We start from the raw sequence: 19848 nt of genomic DNA, 5'->3' as shown, positions 1-19848 counted from the left end.
CCCAATGTGTGCTGTGCAGACGCATGGGCGTACAGGAGGTCATGCCTCAGACACATTGCTGGCCTCGGACTGCTGCACACAGCGTCCAAAGGAGCATCTCCCACATTTCAATCCCCTCCCTACCAGGAGGCTGGAAGAGGCCTGGAGTGGGCAAACATGGGAAAAGGGAGTGCAGAGGGAGCTCTCAGTTCTCAGCTCCCTCGCTCCCAACTGGCTAGGAGTGTGTAGTCCTGGAATTGCCAATGAGGGTCTACAGCTAGGCAAGCGTGTGGGCCAGCCTGGAAATGGACCAGTTCCAGGAATGCCCGGAAGCCTTGATGGTAGACTTGAACATGAGCAGGTGCAGCTCGTTCAGGCATAGGGGAGAGCGTGTTTGCTGATTCATTGCATTCCTGCTGCTCCTTCCTTCCCTCAGCCTCCTGTCCTGCCTGTGTTTGTGTCACTTCTATGAAAATACAGTGCATGGACAGGGGGTCTTGTCCCAAGACCTGGGTGCCTGGAGCTGTGACACAGAGGTGTTGGGTGTTCTTTTCCAGGGTGCCCATGGGTCTCAGGGATTTCGAGCTCTAATTTCAGGCCTAACATGAAGTGGCACCTTCGAGAATCAAAGACATAGTCTATGACATATATGACATATATGACATAATAGACATAGTTATGGGATCTTGCTCTGCCACTTCCACCCTTGCCCCCTTTTGGGTTATTCTTGTTTTGCCACTTGCTTCTCATTTGCCCTTTTTCTGCAACAATCTTCTTCACTCTGAATTTTGAGATTTCTTAAAGCTGTATTTGAAGCCTCTGACACCCTAAGATGCCCTAATTTGGGTGTGATGGGCAAGTCAGATTAGAATATTCAAAATTTTTTCTTCTTTCAAATATTTTTTTGAATGCTTTTGTCTTAGGTATTTTAAAAGGAGAAATAGAGAAATGAGTAGAGACAGATCTTCCATCTGCTGACTCACTCCCCAAATGCCAAAACCAGGAGCCTGGAACTCCATCCAGGTCTCCCATGTAGGTGGCAGGGACCCAAATGCTTGAGCAATCACCTGCTTCCCAGGGTGTGCATGAAGTACCAGAACTGGGAGCCGAGCTAGGACTCACCCAGGCACCCCTCAGGAGGGTGTGTGGGTGTCTCAAGCAGCATCTGCACGGCTGCAACCAACACCTGGCTCGGGATTGGACTCTTCTGGATCCATCGTCCCAGATCACACACAGTGAGACTCCACAGTATGAACCTGAGGCCAGAGCCTGTCTGAGGAGCCTTCTTCTGCTTTTACTGCTGAAATCATCTTCCCATCCAACTAGCCAAAGTCAGGGTCCTGAGGAGCAAGCTGGTGTGATGCTTCGATTGGATCAAGAAGAAGCCATTGGCCCCCGTGCTTGGCTGTGCTTCTTGTGGGTGGGAGGATGGAATCTGAAGGCCAGCTCTGGGGCAGACAATCTGGTCTATCTCTCCCCTGGTCTGCAGGCTGCTTAGGAGAAGGGTGGGGGCCAGGCAGGGCTTGCCCTGGGGAAGGCACTAGAATGGTCTTAACTCTTGCTGCTTTTTCCTTGGATAAGTCTTCATCCCCCCCACCTCCCTTAGAACAGGCGACTCTGTCATTCCTTAGAGTTCTGGGTTTGGAAGGAAGTGGGTAATGGAGGAGTGGTCAGAGGCTGGAGGTGCGAAAAAGAGGGAGTGAGGCCAGAGTTGGGGCTCCCAGCCTGCCAATTACAAACAGTTCTACTTTTACATGTGGAGTTCTCTAGCGTGATTCATGGGACAGATGGGCCCACGTAGCAGGGTGTTCTGGTGATGGCAGGTGCTGGGATGCCAAGTGGACCTATGCTGCTACAGCCTCAGGAAGCAGAAATATGACTCTCAGATGAAGATTCAGCTAGGAGAATTATAAAGGAAAACACTATGACCATGTCTGGGGTGATGACTGAGGCTGATTAAACCTTGCCCCAGGATCAAGAGTTGGGAAAGCCGTGAGCTGAGCTGTATGCTGCTCATGGATCGGATGGCGGTTACAGCCAGTGCCTGGGAGCATCCACTGTGACTGGCTGGCAGGGCAAGGAATGGCTTGGCTGCTGCCTGTTCTGTCCCTCCACAAGGGCTGTTGTCCCTTCTCGGTTTTTATTCTCCAGTGAGCAATGGCTGGGTAGATGTGCCTGCTTGAAGGCTTTGTTATGCATAGCCTGCAAAGGGCTTATGTCTTACCTTTTCACGAAAAAGCCTTGAGAAGCTGCCTTTCTTTTTCTTTTCTTTTTTAAAGATTTATTTATTTTTATTAGAAAGTCAGATATACAGAGAGGAGGAGAGAGGAAGATCTGTCTGCTGATTCTTTCCCCCAGTGGCCCCGGTGGCCCCAGTGGCTAGAACTGAGGCCATCCCCCAAGAGACTGGAGCTTCTTCCAGGTCTCCCACACGGGTGCAGAGTCCCAAGGCTTTGGCCTATCCTCTACTTCTTTCCCAGGCTACAAGCAGGGAGCTTGGATGGGAAGTGGAGCTGCCGGGGTTAGAACTGGTGGCCTTATGGGATCCCGGCAGGTTCAAGGCAAGGACTTTTAGCCGCTAGGCTGCGCCGCTGGGCCCAAGGCCCAATGTTGTTTTTCTTAAAATTTATTTATTTTCATTGGGAAGGCAGATCAGATTTAAAAAGAGAAGGAGAGAGAAAGATCCTCTGTCTGCTGGTTCACTCTCCCCAAAGCCTGCCAATGCGGGCTCTGGCCCAGATGAACCTAGAGCTGGGGAACTTGGTCCAGGTCTCTCCCACAGGGATGGCAGGAATCCAAGTACTGGAACCATCACCTGTTGCCTCCTGGGGTATGGATTTAGTGGAAAGGTGGAATGGGAAGTAGAGGAGGTGGGGGACTCCCAGCCTTTGTGACAGTTGGAATGAACCAACAGATGGAAGATCTCTATATAACTGTCTTTCAAAGAAAAAAAAAATGCAAATCTCAAAGTCTGAACACCTGCTTGTGGCGAGGTGACATTGTTTGGTCCTGAACGATAGAGGCAGGCAGCCCCACCCCACAACCAGTCCCCTTCTGCAGGGGTGCAGAGGCAGCGGGAGAACCCGTGGGGTGCAGAGTGTGGTCCACAGCTTGCATGACTCAGCTGCCCCATATCCTGATGGCGGGTGATAAAGAAAGGCCCCGGGCTCGCGTGGGAGACGGAGGGTGTCCGTAAGCACCCCTTACCCAAACGCTCCCTGCTCCAGCCATCCCCTCCACCGCCCACATCCGGCTGCCCACGTGCCCCCCACCTTCCGTCCCCTGAGTGTCTCTCCCAGCTCCTTCAGAGGGCGGATAGCCCTGAGGTAGCCGCAGTGCACGCACCGTATCCCATCGCTTTACGCGATCCCAGGTGAAATAGCGGGCTGCAGTCACAGACTGCAGGCAGAGCCAGGCCTGGCTTATCTGCGTCAGGGACAGAGCAGGGGATCACCTCAGCCCGTGGAGGTGGCGGCCCGGGTGGGGAGGAGGAGCCCGCCTTCCCCGCGAGGACACCTCCAGCCGCTTCCTCAGTTTCCCTCTGGCGATCCGCAGCCGAAGGGATGGGGGTGTAGTGGGGGAAGAGGGTGGCGGGAAATGGTGCCTCGCTCGCCTCAGCGACATCAAACCCTCGTTTGGCGTGCGGGGACAATGGCCGTCTTATTTTCTCCATTCGCCGCGCACAATGCCGGACTCTCGCATTCACCCGCGGCGGTGCGAGCGAGGTAATTAGCCCGCGCCATTCAGCGCCGACAGCGCCGCGGTGCTGGGGGAGGCGGCGGCGCGGATTAGCGGGGCCCGGGGCGCAGCTGCGGCCACTTCAAAGGGGCCCGGTGGCCCGGCCGCCGGTGGGAACCGGGCCTGCCCGCGCCGGCTCCCGCGCGCCGCCGCCTGCGCCCAGGGGCGTCCTGCCCGGCCCGCACCTTCAGCCGGACCTCCAGGGCTCTTCTCCTCCGAGCCCCGGGAAGCGGCGAGTGAGGGGGCTGGGAGTGTGACACAAAACGCTGCCCTCCGACGACGGGAGCAGATGGTCCCACTTAGGCCGCCGCTCGCAGCGCCCCGGGCGCCGGCCGCGCGGATGCCTGGACTGGGGGCCCGGCGGAGCAGAGCCCGGCTCCGCGCAGCACTCCCTGGCGGTGGAGGCCGGCTGCCTTCCAGCACCTGCAGGCGGCCTGGGAGGCTTGATTGAGAGAGAGAGACCCTGCCGGGCCCAGGGTCAGGGGTCTCCATGCATCTGACTCGCGCAAGGAGGAGGAGGAGGATGGGAGGGTGATGATCTGGGAATGCAGATTCCTGGCACTGCAGCAGACCCTGCCTGTGAACCTCTGGCCGTGGGGTCTAGAAATCTGCCCTTGTGACATTGCAGGTTTGAGAAGGGATGGGGGCCAGTCCAGCTCTGTTATCGTCGTTAAAGAAGTTGAGGCCCAGGTGGAGGACTACTGAAGGCAGAGTGAGGATGGGGTGGAAGACTAGATAATAGGAATGACGCTTAAAGGTTCAGGATGAGGACTTACCACTTCCGTGGTGTTTGCTCTAGATGCCGGAGAGAAAAAGGGCAGATGAGAACATGAGCAGATGAGAATCGGCTACCTGCTAGGACGCAGGTGCAGGCAGCACCTCAGTGTCAGGCACTAATTCTGCTTCTTTGAGGGGGTTGTGGAAGGCGGAAGTGTTCTTAAAGAAAGGGGCAGGTGGGTTGCACGGAGAGGGGCCTGCAGCTGCCAAGGTGTGAACGGGTGAGTTCCTGTGATAAGTACGAGGAAGGCAAACTTGCCTTACGTGATCACAGAATTTGATGGCTTTGAAGATGGAAAGAGGACCCTGATGATGAAGGCCTTGAACGCCGTCACCAGTAGACTTGGAGAAATGGAGAACCTAAGCATCGTCTTGCAAATTCAGGAAAAGAATAAAGACTTCTGGATGGAGGAGGCAGAGGACTGGGGGTGAGAAGCTTGTAGGGGAAAACTTGAGTGACCAGTTAACTATGGGAGAAGGAGGGCTGAGGAAGAGCAAAAACTTCATTTTGTAAGCAAGTTTTGTAAGCAAAAACTTAGTTTGTAGCTTGGGCGATTGGTGCACAATGAGGTTGATGATAGATGGGAAGAGGAAGCGACTTCTGGGCTGGTGTAGGAATAATTGCTTATTTAAATTGGGAAGAAAACATCTGAAACCTTCTGCAAGTTTTTAGGAGACTTCGACCACTAGAGGGCAGCAGTAGGGTTCTCCAAATAAGTCCATTTCTAAGATTGGTAACCCATTTACTATCGGATAGAGTCCCGGACTCTCCCCTTCTCCAACACCATGTTGCAGGCAGTTGCTGGGGAGTCTGTTGGTCTTAATCCTTGGAAGTACGAGGTTGAGCCACCAGGATTCGGTGGGGCAGCTGTGTTCCAGGAACACTCAGTGCTACCGTCATATATTTTATTTTAATGTGTTTGTTTGAAAGCCTTCGTTATAGAGAGAAGTGATATTCCAATGCATTTGGTTTACTCTTCCAAATGCCCACAACATCCAGAACTGAACCAGGCCAAAGCTAGGAGCAGGGACTCTGTCTGGGTCTCCAGCATGGCTAGCAGGAACCTAAATGCTTGGACCATCACCTGGTGCCTAGCAGGTGCATTAGCAGTAAACTAGCTCGGAAGCAGGGACTTGGTCCCAGCACTGTTACTGGCTGTGGGTATACGAAGCAGCTGCTTAACTCACTATGTTACAGCATTTGCCCCTGTCCTAGAGTGCTAGGTTTGGGCTGGACCTTAGAGACTCCTGTCTACCCCTTCCCCAGATGAGGGAAACGAAGCTTGGAGGAGAAAGTCTACGTTAGGAGCCTGTGACAGAGCCAGGCTGCGTCCCAGCTTGCCTCTCCAGTCCCCAGCCACAGCTTGTCTTGGTTCTTACAAATCCTGCGCTATAGCTCTGGAAATTTGGGGGAAGGATCTGTTTTGGTGAAGCCGTCCTCGTGGTCATGTGAAAGCAATTTGCTTAATAGCTCCGGCCTGGGCCCCCTAACCAGATGCCCTTCCGGGAGGAGAGGGAGATCCGGTGTTCTGAGCAGATCCACGGAAGTTCAGGATGTTGTGGGCCCAGGCAGGTTTACTTAAGGAAGATTGGTGACCCTGACACCGGCAGAGGAAGGCAGTTTGTACAGAGGGAGCTCTGCTGGGCCTGGACATTCTCAAGTCCAAGGCAGAGCGAGGTTCCCAGGTCAACTCCCAGCCCCGATGCGGTCCCTGTGGGCTAGTGCTCAGGAGCAATGGAGTCTCCAAGGTTACAGCTGGGCGATGCTTTATGATTCATCCTGCTCCGCTGCCCATCTTACAGAGGAGAACAGAGGGCCAGAGAGGGGCTGTGACTACCAGGATCATACACAAAATTATTAGAAGGCTTGAGGCCACTCCTGCTTGCCATGGGAAGCTATTAGCATCCCAGAACATTTGTCCCCTGTCTTCTGAAAGCAGGAAGACCAGTGCATCCCGCACGGTGACATGCAAGGGGTATAGGCATGTAGGCACCCCCACCACCTGTCCCCACCCGCCCAAGCTCCTGCAGGGATGATTCCCTGGAGGGCAGAGTTGGAGGTGCTGGGGGAGAGACCCCCCTGGGACCCAGCAGCCTGGCTCTTTATCCATCTGTGCTGATAGAACTGTGCAGACTGGGTACAGCAACCATGGGGGTGGGGGTTATCATACCACCTTATCTTGGTGCTCCTGTACATTTGTGACCCTCTGTAAAACTCAGCACGAAGCCCTAGGGCAACTAAATAAGAGTGGAGCCATCTGTGGTCACGTCTGAGCAGCATTTGAGTGTGTTCTGCCCCATGCAGGGGGGTACAGCTGGGGTGCAGGGACAGAGCCCTGGGTTCTGAGTCAGCCTGCTCTGTAACTGCTGCTACTACCCTCACTGCCGGGCCCATGTAGACCAGGGCCCTTGACCTGCTGGCAATCCCTGCCTTTTGGGATGTGACCTGTGTAAGTACTGTCGCATCTTAACGTGGTTGTGCATTTTTGCAGATTTCAGAGTCAGGTGACTGTGCGAGGACCTGGCCCAGCAGTGATGATCATATGCCCAGCGTGTGTTATGGCCACCTGGGATGGCACCTATGAGTAAAGGGCCACTGGGGTGGAGGACAATAACTGAAACACCCTGTGTGGCATGCCAGAGTGAAAGCTTAGAAGACAGCCTGTGGAGCTGCTGTAAGAACCACAGACACGCATGAACCCCAGCCAAGATGCGGCCCTCCACACCCTGATATCTGGAAAAAGAGCCATGCTGTTGGAAATGAGAATCACTTTTGGAGCGTACAAAGCAGGGCCCACAGCCTACATGGCACACTGCTGCAGGGCAGGGGCAGGGGAGCTGGGCTTGACCTGTAGGAGCCCCCAGCCTGTGAGACTGATTGATTACAAGCAGCCGGCCCGGCCCAGGCACGGCGAGAGCCCCCAGAGGCCTCCGCTGTGGCCACGCCTTGGGCCTCAGAGGCCATTGGCATCAAAGGGTCCCCCAGCGGCCACTGCAGGATGCTAGGCCTCCTCTCGGGCTGAGCTCGCCACCCCCTAACCCCGGCCCTCCCTCACCCCCAGCCAGGCCCCCCCCCATTTGTCCGAGGTAGCCGAGGTGGCCGAGAAAGGGAGAGATGGGATTTATGGCTGCTGACTTGAAAGACAAAGTTGCCTTTTGTGTTGGAATGGGGGTGGGGGAGGAGTGGAGAGCTGGTGGTGGAGACCGGGGAAAGGAGGGGCTGAGATTCAGGGGCCCAAGGGAGGGAATGAGGGGCTTGTGGAAGCAGACAGAGGAAGGCAGAGTCACCCAGCCAAGGCCCAGCTGGGTCACTCACTCCTAGTGAGGCTGAGGGCTTCGGAGCCACTGTGGTCCTCCCAAACCGCTCACTCCCACATCCAACACCAGACCCTACACAGCCCCTCCCTGCTCTACAAGGTCTCCAGACTCTGGATCTTTTTATGATTCATTGGAGAGACACAGAGAGATCTTCTATCCCTTGGTCAACTCCCTAAAGGTTCATCGCAGTCAGGGCTAACCCAGGATATGACTCAAGCCTTCATCTGCTGCCTGCCAGGGTGGCTAGAATCAGGAGCAGAGGTGGGACTTGAACCCAGGCATTCTAATGAGAAATGAGAGCATCCCAAATGGTGTCTTAACCACTATATTCTATCTGCTGGTTTACTCTTCAAAGGGTTGCAGTGACCAGGGCTGGACCAGACTCCTGTAATCAGGAGCATGAAACTCCATCTGGATCTCCCGCATGCGTGTTGAAGTCCAGGTGCTTGGGCCATCCTCTGCTGCTTTCTCAGGCACAGGGAGCTGGGTCAGAGGCAGAGCAGGAACCTAAACTGGTTCTCACATGGGATGCTGGCCTTGGTCATGACTGGTAGCTGCACCCTAATGCCTGCCCATAGACTCATAACCGTAATTCAACCCTTAGGTTTGCTTCTATGTTCCTGCTTCTCTTACCCCATCAGCCTGCAGCTCTTCCCTATCATAGCATGGACAGGGACTGGGTGGGTGATGGAGGACTGGGACAGAGGGTTGGAAAGAGCGGGCTGGGCCAGAGAACCTTGAGCAGGTCACAAACTTCCCAGGCTTGGGGGCTCTCTGCCAATACTTCCCTGTTTTCACAGACCATCCAGGATAGGAAATATGTAAGGATCCTCCCAGGACCACTGTGTGCAGCCCCGGGCCCAGCAGAGCTTCCCCGGGGTGGGGTTAGGAGAAGCCCTGGGCAAGCCACTAGGGCCCAAGCTTAGCAGGTGCTTGAACTGCACCTCAGAGAGCCACATCCAACCCCCACAATGAGCTTGGCCAATAAATGTTCGAGTTTATAGGCTTCATAAACATTTTACTAGAAGAATCAAGGCCTCAATGACCCAGCGGCCTCTTCCAACTGACAGCTTGTCGATTGGGAGGCCTCTTTGAAGCCCGCAGGGCACAGCTAAAATAGAAAAAAGCAAGCCCCCTTCATGAAGCCCCCCCACAAATCAGATTTTACCCATTCTGTCTCTCCCCACTGAGGTCTGGAGGCCCCAATTCCTCTTCCCCAATAATCCCACCACCTGCTCAGCTGTCTCTTCACACAAGATTCTACCACTTTCCCTCCACAGTGGAGGGGAGGTATGGGCACTCCTTACTGACCTGTCCACTTATGGCCCCCCAGGTGAAGGACAAGAGTGAAAGCCAGAGGTCTGGGAAGTTTGTGATGAAGACATGACGATCCTCTGGGATAGAGGTTCTTGGCCGGTGTCCCTCCCCGCCCCACTAGGAGCCCAGTCCGTCCCGTGTGGCAGCTTCTGCGTGTGCACAAAGGACAACCTTAGTGCAGCATCTCCCATGGGCCTGATCACTGGTCTCCAATTCCCACCCCACCCTACTTCCACACCAGCCCGGGGGGAACAGCACTGGGCTGATGGTAAAGAGGGGAAGAAGAGGGGGAGGAGGAGGACAGCCAGGGAGAAAGGGGGAGCAGGGAGTCATGGGCTTGGCCTGGAATTGTGGGATGCCATCTTTTAGAGACTGTTCATGGGTATAGTCCTTGTGGAACTACCTACGATGGCTAAGTATCTGATGTGTGGCTAAGGCATCTAAGGAACTGTATGGCTGCATATACCAAATAGCACAAGGAGGCGACAGGGGACAGCCGATACTTGCACTAACCAACAGAGGGCCCTGTGGGTGCAGACTGTCCCCCAGGGGGCTGTGCCCCCATTTTTTTTTTAAGATTTATTTTACTGGGCCTGGCTCAATAGCCTAACGGCTAAAGTCCTCGCCTTGAACATGCCCAGGATCCCATATGGGTGCCAATTCTAATCCCAGCGGTCCTGCTTCCCATCCAGCTCCCTGCTTATGGCCTGGGAAAGCTGTTGAGGACAGCCCAAAACCTTGGGATCCTGCACCCATGTGGAATAGGTTCTGGGCTCCTGGTTTCTGATTGGCTCAGTTCTAGCCATTGTGCACACCAGGGGAGTGAATCAACAGACAGAAGATCTTCCTCTTTCTCTCTTCCTCTTTGTATGTGACTTTACAATAAATATAATTAATATTTAAAAACAAACAAAAATCACATTTATTGTTTGTTTGGAAAGTCAGATATACAGAGAGGAGGAGAGACAAAAAGGAAGGTCTTCCCTCCAACGATTAGCTCCCCAAATGGTTGCAACAGCTGGAGCTGAGCCAATCTGAAGCCAGGAGACTCTTCCATATCTCCCACACAGGTGCAGGGTCCCAAGGCTTTGGCTCATCCTCCACTGCTTTCCCAGGCCACAAATAGGGAGCTAGATGGGAAAAGGGGCTGCCAGGATTAGAACCGGCGCCCATTATGGGATCCTGGTGGGTGCAAGGCGAGGACTTTAGCCGCTAGACTATCGTGTTGGATCCTGTGGCCACTTCCAGATGCCACCTTGGGAGGGGGACCTGAGCGTGACTGGAGGAAGGGCCTGTGACCTCAAAAACAGCATCAGAACTGCAACACTGGCCCCTACAAGTGAAGACTTGACCATCTGCAGATTTTGCTGTTTTCCAGAGAGGTGGAGTCCTGGGGCCTACCCCCCTATGGATACCGAGGGCCAACTTACTTGACAACTTGAAGGAAAAGTTAGGGGCAGTGGTTTAAAATATCCGGGATTCAGGCAAGTGTCTGATGTAGCCACAAATGTTATAATCGTTCAAACTACCCAAGTAAGAGCTGGGATCCAGGGGGCTGTAGGAGATCCTTGACAAGGCTGGGCACAAGAAGTAACCTGGCCCCCACGGGCCCTAGAAGGGTCTCTGTAGTTCCAGTCCCCCTCTTGGATGGCTGTACAAAGAGTGAACAGTTGGTGGCTCAGACCCCTGTGCCACATGCTTTTGCAAAGTCTGTGCTTACAATCCCGATGCAAATACTCACACACATCTCTTTATCATCACACACCGGATAGGAGCCTGGCTACACCGGGGGGGCAGGAGACCCGAGTTTCCTTTCCAGCACTCTGCTCCGACCCCTCGCTGACCCCTGCGTCCCCCTGGAGCCTGTCTAATCAAATGCAGGCCTGACCTCACCAGAGGTCCCTGGGCCAGGACCTAAGTGCCCCCTCCCCTCCCCAAGTAGCCCTAGTTCTGGTTCTTGGGAGACCCCTCTCTCTGTGGGGTGATTTATAGGGGTGTCCGGAACTGTTTCCTGCCCATGAGGTACATTGCCTAGCTCACCCTCCACCCCCTGGCTGTACCCCTGGTGGGGGCAGGGAGAGCCCAGCTATTTCTTCCCAGATTGCCTGTGGACAAAGGTGCCTTCTTTCTTGCTCCCAACTGCCTCCCTGTGGCTCTCTATGGCTTCTCACCTGGAGGGATTCCCCTGCAAGCTTCTGTCATTATCTTTTCCAGCTTGAAGTGGGGGACCCAAAACTCCCCAACCAGGCCAACAGGCAACATCAGGAGAATAAAGCATTGGCAGCCCAGGTCCCAGCAGCAGGCCCCATCCACCGGCTGTGGATATGAGACCTCTGTCACTGGCTGTGAATGGGGTCTTCAGCCACAGCAGCAAGTCATCCCCCCTCTGCTTGACCACCCAGTGGCCCCCCGGGAAGATTTGCTCAGTGATTAGAGTGCTCCTGATTGCAGCTGCAGCCTTCACCTCACTCATCCAGCTTTGCTGAGGAATCCTCTGTCCAGAGGCTATGGCCACAATTCCTCTGTGACCCTAGTGTAACTCCTAATGCAAGCCAAGGGCAAGATCAAACCTGCACACAGTGTACCTTGCACCCGCCTGGGGAGACTGGCCCTGAGGCCATATACACTATGACTCATGAACGAAGCATTTGTGCAAGACACTTGAGGTTCTCCACCTAAGCAGAGTCAGCCTGCCCATAGACTGGAGATGTACAGAGTTTGTTTGTGAGAACAGGTGAATATCAGAGTGGGAGGGCCCTGAGTACCTGGCCCAGGACTGCCTTGACAGCTGAGAGGACCGTTCCTCCAGGGGCTGTGTGCCACAGTCTGCAAAAGTGGGAGGTGAATCTTGTACAAACAGGGCCATATCTTCCTATTATTGCATAGTACTCCTCTTGGGACCATGACTATGCAGCTGGGCTCCTGGGGATGGAGTTGAAGGACCATTCCTGGGTCTCCAACCTGTGAAAAGAGAGGGTTCCAACAGGCAGTATACATGGCAGGGTGTCCTGCTCTGGGACTACTAGAAAGGCACTGGAGAACAAAGGGGTGCCCAGAAGGTGCCTCAGCTTCTGCTTTTCCTTCACATGTGAAGTGTTTTGTCTTCAGACACTTCTGAACAACATTGCTGAAACAGAAGTCTTCCATCTGCCGATTCACACCCCAAATATCTCTCTACCCCCAACAACCAGGGTTGGACCAGACTGAATCTAGTAGACAGATATTCCATCCAGGTCTCCCACAAATGTGGGTGGCATGGAGCCAGGTACCCAAGTCAACCCCTGCTGCCTCTCCAGGTGCACGTTAGCAGGAAGCCCACATCAGAAGCAGAGCTCCAGCTCATTCAGTGTACTCCACGACCCCAGGCACTTCTGCAGGGGATTGGCATCCCAACTCTGAGTAGCAGGTGCCTGCCCCATGAGCGACCACAAACAAAATGCTTGACAGAACTGCAGTGAGGTGGCTTTGTGATAGAAGGCCCACATGGACAGGGCAGGGGCTCAGCTGTGTGCAAGGGCTGCCAGGCACCTGGGACTCCAGCTACCGGCTGACCCAGGAGAGGCTGGATCATCACCCATGACCCCTCCCAGCTCTCACGCTTCTCTCCAGTACCCCAGCAATTGCAGCTGTCCCACTGTCCTTCAGAAATTCTTGGTGGGAGACAGACATGGAGACCAGACTCTTCCTGTCTCCTTGGTAATCTCCATGGTTAGTTTTCTTCTGGCCAGCTCCTGACTGTGGCCGCATCCAAGGGACCTTGAGTTGGGACTGGGAACAACAAAAGGATTTGGTTCCTTAATGAGGAAGCATCTGTAGTCGGCAGAGCCATTAGTCCCTGCCCAGGTCCCTAGGGGACTGGCTGCTTCTCTCCAGCTGAAGGGAAGAAGGCGCAGGCAGCTCCTCAACTTCCACATGGACGGGGCCCTGGGGCGGGGGACAACTGACCCAGAACCCAGGTACCCTCACCACTCTCCAGTCCACAACCAGCTCTGCCTTCCTGCATGCAGTTTGGGGCCACAGGCGGTAGAGGGGCCCCCCCCGCAGCAACTTGGTCCCCTCCCCCGAGCCTTCCAGGCTGACCTGTGGGCCTCTGGCCTGAGACACTGGCAGGCTGACCTTCCCAAGCCTGATGGGTCCCAGCTGGACACCGGCCTCCACCTCCCACCCCAGGGCTCCAAGGTACACATGTGATTGATAGCCAGAATTACGGCAGCCCCAGAGCTGGCAGAGTCAATCCTCCATCCCCAGCCACGTGGACATTCGGCCCACATACAGAGAGACACGGTGCCACACGCACATACAAAGAGACACACACACCCATCAGCCAATTCCCAGGAGGCCCTCAGAGAGGAGGAGGCCAGAGCGGGGATTTTTATGCATGTTTATATTTAATGAACTGCATGCAAATGAGATGGAGAACGAGTGCCACAAAGGATCCAGCGTCACCCCCACCGCCACTCCGCCCCAGACCCCGGGGAAGAGGGCACAAAGACTGAAGTCCAAAACATGCCTGAGACAGGGCGTGCAAGGCCACTGGGAGGGCTGCCTGCTCACGCCAGAGCACCGAGAGCAGGGGCCAGACCCCACACCCCCATGTGTGTCTGCTGCAGCAGGGTGGGAAGGGTCCCCCTGGGAGGTGAGCCCCTGTCCCTGGTGATGGAGTGCCCGAGGGGAGGGGCTGCCCGCCCGCCTGCCTGGACAGATGGCGAGCCGCCTTCTTGCACTTGAAGCAAAGTGGATTTTAATGAAATCACAGCCTTAGTGCAGAGGCTGGGAACCGGCTGAGGAGGGTCTCCTCCTCCCCGGCTTCATGGGGTGGGGTTTGGGGGAGTGGGCGGGAACACTTAACCAGCCTAATAACGGGGAAAGGCACCCCACCCTCTAAGCCAGCCCAACAGCTCCCTGAAAGGTGAGGAGAGGGGACCTGAATATTTATGACACATTGAAATGTAGATTGCTGGCTCTGCTTGTCACCTCCCAGCAATACCCCACCCTTTGAGGCACACTGAAGCTGCAGAAGAACGGGGAAGTAGAGTAAGGACGTGTACAGTGGGAGCAATGAAGGACAAAAATAAAATCCAGTGGGTCTCAGTCACAGGGTCCCAGCTGGGAGGTCCCGGGCTTGTTGCTTTCCTCTCTGGGCATCAGTGTCCATTTCTGAAAAAAAAAAAATGTCCATTTCTGAAAAACAAACATGCAGCATGTTTCTCCGTGGCCCTGTGCACCTGTGCCTTCGTGGGTCAGCTTTGGAGGGAGAACCAGTGTTCCCTCCTCTAGGGCCCAGGACAGCCCAAAGGTCCCCTGTTAGAGATTTGCCCTTCAGGCCTTTGTCCAGCTCTTTCTCGGGGGTATCCTTGGGGAAGATGTTTAATACTGAGGCCACACCCACACAGCCCATCCAATGAGCCCCCAGCACTTCGGCAGTGCACCTGACCCAGTCCATTCACTTTTTCCCCAGCCATGTCAGACTTCCACGTGCATCCCCAGGCTACCGTGGGAGAGGAAGGTGGTGTGGCCCGCTTCCAGTGCCAAATCTACGGGCTTCCCAAACCCCTGATCATGTGGGAGAAGGACAGAGTCCCCATCGACACGGATAATGAGAGGTGAGCCTGGGGCAGGAATTTGGATGAGGCCAGCCCATGACCATGGCCTGCGAGGGGGATCACCTGCTTCCAGCAGTAGCTGGCACTGGCTTTCTTAGTGGACATGGCTGTGCAGTCTTCACCAAGGCTGGAGTTCCGGGTGGTGGGGAGGGGGTAAGACTGGCGGGGACATCCACCTGTCAGAGTGATGATTGTGATACCAACATAGCACCTGGACGCTTGGTGCTCCATGCCTCAGGGGCGCACGGTGCCCCTCCTCCCAACAGGTACACCTTGCTGCCCAAGGGTGTCCTGCAGATCACAGGGCTGCGGGCTGAGGACAGCGGCGTCTTCCACTGTGTGGCCTCCAATATCGCCAGCGTCCGGGTCAGCCACGGGGCTAAGCTGACGGTGTCAGGTGAGTGCCTGAGCTTCCCGGTTCCTCCTTCTTATTGCCCCTCTCCCCATTACCTGCAGAGAGTCAAGTTCAGAGTGCTGCTGAGGGCTCAGACGGACTCCAGGGAGTCTTTCCACCTTGGAAGGCTCGCCCTCTGCTTCGCTCCTTGCCCAGGGCGAGGGGCAGGGCCCCAGGTGGAGTACTGGCCCTGAGCTAGGAACTGGAGCTCCCTCTGCAGGTCGCCTTGTCTTTGCCGGTTGTTTTGAACTAGGCTGTGGGTGGGCTCAGAGGTGGGGAAGTTCCCGGCTGGAAGCCAGGACGTTCTGCATCTTCTAGGCTCAGGCTCCGGGGCCTACAAGGAGCCGACCATCCTCGTGGGTCCTGAGAACCTCACCCTGACAGTGCACCAGACCGCGGTGCTGGAGTGCGTCGCTACGGGCAACCCGCGCCCCATTGTGTCCTGGAGCCGCCTGGGTGAGCTTCCCCTCCTGCCCCCAGCTCCTGGGGCGGGATGGGGTGCGGGGGCATTTGGAGTCCTATTTGCTCTCCTTGGGCGTCCGGCTGGTAGGATGGGGGTGGGGTGGGGTAGAGAGTCAGATTGGCCGGCCGGTGCATTCCCCGGGCCCCCAACGAGGCTGGCTTAGCTCCCGGGGTTACCGCATCAAGATCTGGCGTCCCACCCCCCCCACCCAAATCCCTGAGCACCCCAGTCTCTGTCCCCTCCCCGGCCCACTCACTCTGCAGCTTCTCCAAAGTTGCAGTTGTCAAAGCTTCACCCGAGGGAGGGGCCTCACCCGCCCCCAACCCCGGTGCAGCCTAAATCCCTCAGCAGCTGAAGGAGAGAATCGAAGGGTGCAGATGGGCCCACATTGTCCCCACGGAGAGGTCACGGGGGAGGGCCACTCCGGAGGGGGCGGGGCGGGGCTGGGAGACTGTGCAGCATTGTGGCAGCTCGGGCACCAGAGGGAGGGGGTGGCTGGGATAATGGAGTAGATTTCACCACTTCAGCCACTGAATGGGGAGCTGTCTCCTTGCGTTCTGACTGTGCTAATCTCTTCCTGGGCTGGGGCTTGGGGGCCCTGTCCCTGCCCGAGGCTGGGAGAAACGGCCTGGGCATTCGGAAGACCATCTGGCCCAGCATTTCCAAGCTCTGATGGGTCAGGAGGGTGAACCTGATGTGGGGCTCCCACAAGTTTGGGAGACAGTTAACCAGGCCTCTTCCTGTGGGACTTAGAGGCATTCCAGGAAGCAAGCATGATGAACAAATGTACAGGAACAAAGGGAGTCAGATCAGGCTGGGAACTGCTGATCTAATCCCCGTCACTGAGTGAGGGATGGAGGGAGGATCTCCAAGGTCAGCAGGGGCCAGGGTCAGGGGCTCTGCTGCCTCTGCAGTTCCCCTGGCTGGGAAACTGGTGAAAAGGGCAGTTCTCTGGAATTCTGGAATATTCCTGGACTTGCTCCCCTCTTCCCCCACACCCAGCTCCCTGACCCCGGCCCCTCTGTCCTGCTCCTCAGATGGCCGCCCCATCGGAGTGGAAGGCATCCAGGTGCTGGGCACAGGAAACCTAATCATCTCAGACGTGACGGTCCAACACTCGGGTGTGTACGTGTGTGCGGCCAACAGGCCTGGCACGCGGGTGAGGAGGACGGCACAGGGCCGGCTGGTGGTGCAAGGTACGAGGTTGGCCACCCTCACCCACCCCCAGACTTACCCACTGCCTGCTTCCCTCTGTCAGGAGCAACCCTGGCCCCCACTCCCACCCGAAGCCAGGAACCCTATGTCACCCCAGCACCACCACCACCAGGTCCTTCACTGGTGCTGGCCCTGTGCTGCTAGGCCAGGTCCAGGAATGTGTGTGTCGGGAACAGGGTTGGGGGGATGTCAGAGTTCCCAGCTACTAGGCCTCATGGCTGCCTTGGTCTTCCTTGCTGATGTCAGCTGCCCTCTGCCCATGTCTGTGTTGCTCAACACATGTGTCTCCCCCGTGTGCCATGTTCATTCACACTTGTGTCACTTCCAATCTCACACTTGCTGTCTGTGCATGCCCAGCAGCCTGAGTATTTGCACACTGTCATACCCAGCTGAGACAAAGCTCAGGCAGCCAGCCAGGCACCAGCCTACAGCCAATCCATCCAGCCTCCGGCCATCGGGTTCAACTGACCACAGGACCTAGGCTTGGATTTCCCTTTTCAGGACCTTTCTGGGGGAGCTTCCTTCCCCTAGAATGGGAAATGGGGGAGGCGGGGTCATCAGTCCCATTGGTTTAGAACTCTATGGGCTGTTAGTGAACATGATGGAGGCTTGCTGGTGGAAACTGCGAGCCTGGGGTTGGAGGAGGGTGGGAGTGAGAGCCTCTGGGGGTGCATCCATCTCCTCCTCATTACTACTTTGGGGTGCAGCCAACCCTATTAGCATGCTTATTTATGTAGCAATTCTCCCTCCTCCTCACAACAGGGAGATCAGCTTGATGACTTTTGGATACAGATGTCAGTCTTTTAAACAGTCATTAAAATGGAGCCCTCTCTGGGGAGGGAGGTAAGCCTCCTGCTGAGCATAGACTCAGGTGGAGGCTGGGCTCTCCCCATTCTGAGGAGTCTCAGGGGTGAACATGAATGTGTGTGGAGGGGGCTCACCACACTCTGTGCACCCCACAGCCCCTGCTGAGTTTGTGCAGCATCCACAGTCCATCTCTAGGCCAGCTGGGACCACGGCCATGTTCACCTGCCAAGCGCAGGGAGAGCCACCCCCTCACGTCACCTGGCTGAAGAATGGACAGGTGCTGGGGCCTGGAGGCCACGTCAGGCTCAAAAATAATAACAGGTGCCTATGTGCTGGGGTGAAGGCCTGGGATGAGTAAACCCTGTGGGCAGAGGTGGCTGGTGCCCAGGGACCCACCAAGGACAGGCATCTGAAGTTCTATCCGTTCACCTGCCCTCACAGCACCCTGACCATTTCTGGAATCGGCCCTGAGGATGAAGCCATCTACCAATGTGTGGCTGAGAACAGTGCGGGCTCATCTCAGGCCAGCGCCCGGCTGACCGTGCTGTGGGCCGAGGGGCTGCCTGGGCCTCCTCGCAACGTGCAGGCCACCTCCATGTCGCCCACTGAGGTCCGTGTGTCCTGGAGCGAGCCCCTGGTCAACACCAAGGATATCATTGGCTATGTCCTGCACATCCGGAAGGCCACTGGTGGGTGGGATGGGGCGTATAGGCTCTGCCTATGTCCCCCTTTCTCTTCCTTTGAGACCTTGAATGTCCTGATCCAATGCTTTCTGAACTCCACCCCTGGCCACCCTCCTTCTACCAGGTTCCGTGGGGATCCCTCACCCCCTTAACCTCCCCACCCCCAAATGTGTTGCCTCCCCAGACCCGCCAGAGCTGGAGTACCAGGAAGCGGTCAGCAAGAGCACCCTTCAGCATGTGGTCAGTGACCTGGAGCCCTCCACGGCCTACAGCTTCTACATCAAGGCCTACACACCCAGAGGGGCCAGCTCGGCTTCTGTCCCCACCATGGCCAGCACCCGGGGTGAAGGTGAGGCCTGAGTGTGGAGTACTAACCAGACACACCCAGGCTGTCAGGGCACGGGGCACCCCGGGCTGGGTCTCCTTGCTCATCTCTGAACCCCTGGGAAGGCGCCACCAGCTGAGCAAGCCCACGCTGTGAGTCCACTGGTCCAGCCTAGGGGGACCCCACCCCTCAGCTTATATGGCTGAAGAAAGAACAGGGGCTGGGCCAGTGGTCAGAGCTTCAGTCTGATGGGTACTGTGGTTAAGCTGCCAACTCGGATGCCTCAGTCCTATATCCAAGTGCATGGGTTCAAATCCTGCTCTACCTTCAATGCCTGCTATTGGCCACCCTTAGGGATCCCAGGTGGTGGCTCAAGGACTTGGGATAGCTCCCCACTTGGGAGACATCCCCCTCGCCGCTCCATTAAGTCTCCAAGGCTCCTGGCTTCAGCCTGGTCCAGCCCTGGCTACACAGCTGGATTTAGGGAGTGAATCAGTAGATACAAGATCTTCCTTCTCTCTCCTCTCTCTCTGTCCCCACCTTCCAAATAAAACAAAAGATATATAAATGGTCAATTTAAAGCAGAATTTCACTATAGTCCTCCTTGTACCCACAGCCCCCGCCTCACCCCTGCTGTCAGCACGGGTTCTGGGCGACACTTCCCTGCAGCTGCTGTGGGAGCCCTGGCCCCGTCTGGCCCAGCATGAGGGTGGCTTCAAGCTGTTTTACCGCCCAGCAAGCGGGGCTTCCTTCACTGGTCCCATCCTGCTGCCCGGAACGGCCTCCTCCTACAACCTCAGCCAGCTTGGTGAGGTGGACACAGCTGGGGCTGGGGGCCCGGGAAGCGGCTGGCGGGGGTCCCCTCCCTCTCCTACCAGGACATGGCTGCTTGGTGGGGCAGTCATTGAGTACCTACCTCTGCCTCCTCCAGACCCCACTGCAGTGTACGAGGTAAAGCTGCTCGCCTATAACCAGCACGGGGACAGCAACGCCACCGTCCGCCTCGTGTCTGTGCAGGGAACATCTGAGAGGGCCAGTGAGTGTCCTGGATGGGACAGGGAGGATCTGAGGAAGGCAGAGCAGGGCTTGGAGGCTGCAGCGGGACACAAGGCGGAACAGTGGCAGAGCCTTTATGGGGAGATACTCTTTAGGACTCTCGCTGTGTAGCCTGGGGACAAGTTCCTTGAATTCTGGGCCACAGATTTGTTTAATTTTTAACATTTATTTAT

At 56.1% G+C, this 19848-nt stretch overlaps 1 protein-coding gene across 1 annotated transcript in view; it reads left to right on the top strand.

Moving 5' to 3' along the window:
• The window catches only part of LOC121168242 (immunoglobulin superfamily DCC subclass member 3-like), a 37914-nt gene that overhangs the window by 16780 nt on the left and 1286 nt on the right, over positions 1 to 19848 (top strand). The window contains exons 3-11 of the mRNA XM_040998155.1: positions 14588 to 14732; positions 14999 to 15129; positions 15445 to 15582; positions 16627 to 16785; positions 17767 to 17932; positions 18053 to 18300; positions 18479 to 18643; positions 19236 to 19427; positions 19551 to 19655. Of these exons, the coding sequence (XP_040854089.1) occupies positions 14588 to 14732; positions 14999 to 15129; positions 15445 to 15582; positions 16627 to 16785; positions 17767 to 17932; positions 18053 to 18300; positions 18479 to 18643; positions 19236 to 19427; positions 19551 to 19655 (1449 nt within the window). The remainder of the gene's footprint in view (positions 1 to 14587; positions 14733 to 14998; positions 15130 to 15444; positions 15583 to 16626; positions 16786 to 17766; positions 17933 to 18052; positions 18301 to 18478; positions 18644 to 19235; positions 19428 to 19550; positions 19656 to 19848) is intronic.

The sequence above is a fragment of the Ochotona curzoniae genome, unplaced genomic scaffold, assembly GCF_017591425.1.
Source record: "Ochotona curzoniae isolate NIBS_2020 unplaced genomic scaffold, NIBS_Ocur_1.0 patch79, whole genome shotgun sequence".
Taxonomy (NCBI): domain Eukaryota; kingdom Metazoa; phylum Chordata; class Mammalia; order Lagomorpha; family Ochotonidae; genus Ochotona; species Ochotona curzoniae.
The sequence above is the reverse complement of the archived record's forward strand: the minus strand, read 5'-3'. Positions and strand labels throughout refer to the sequence as shown.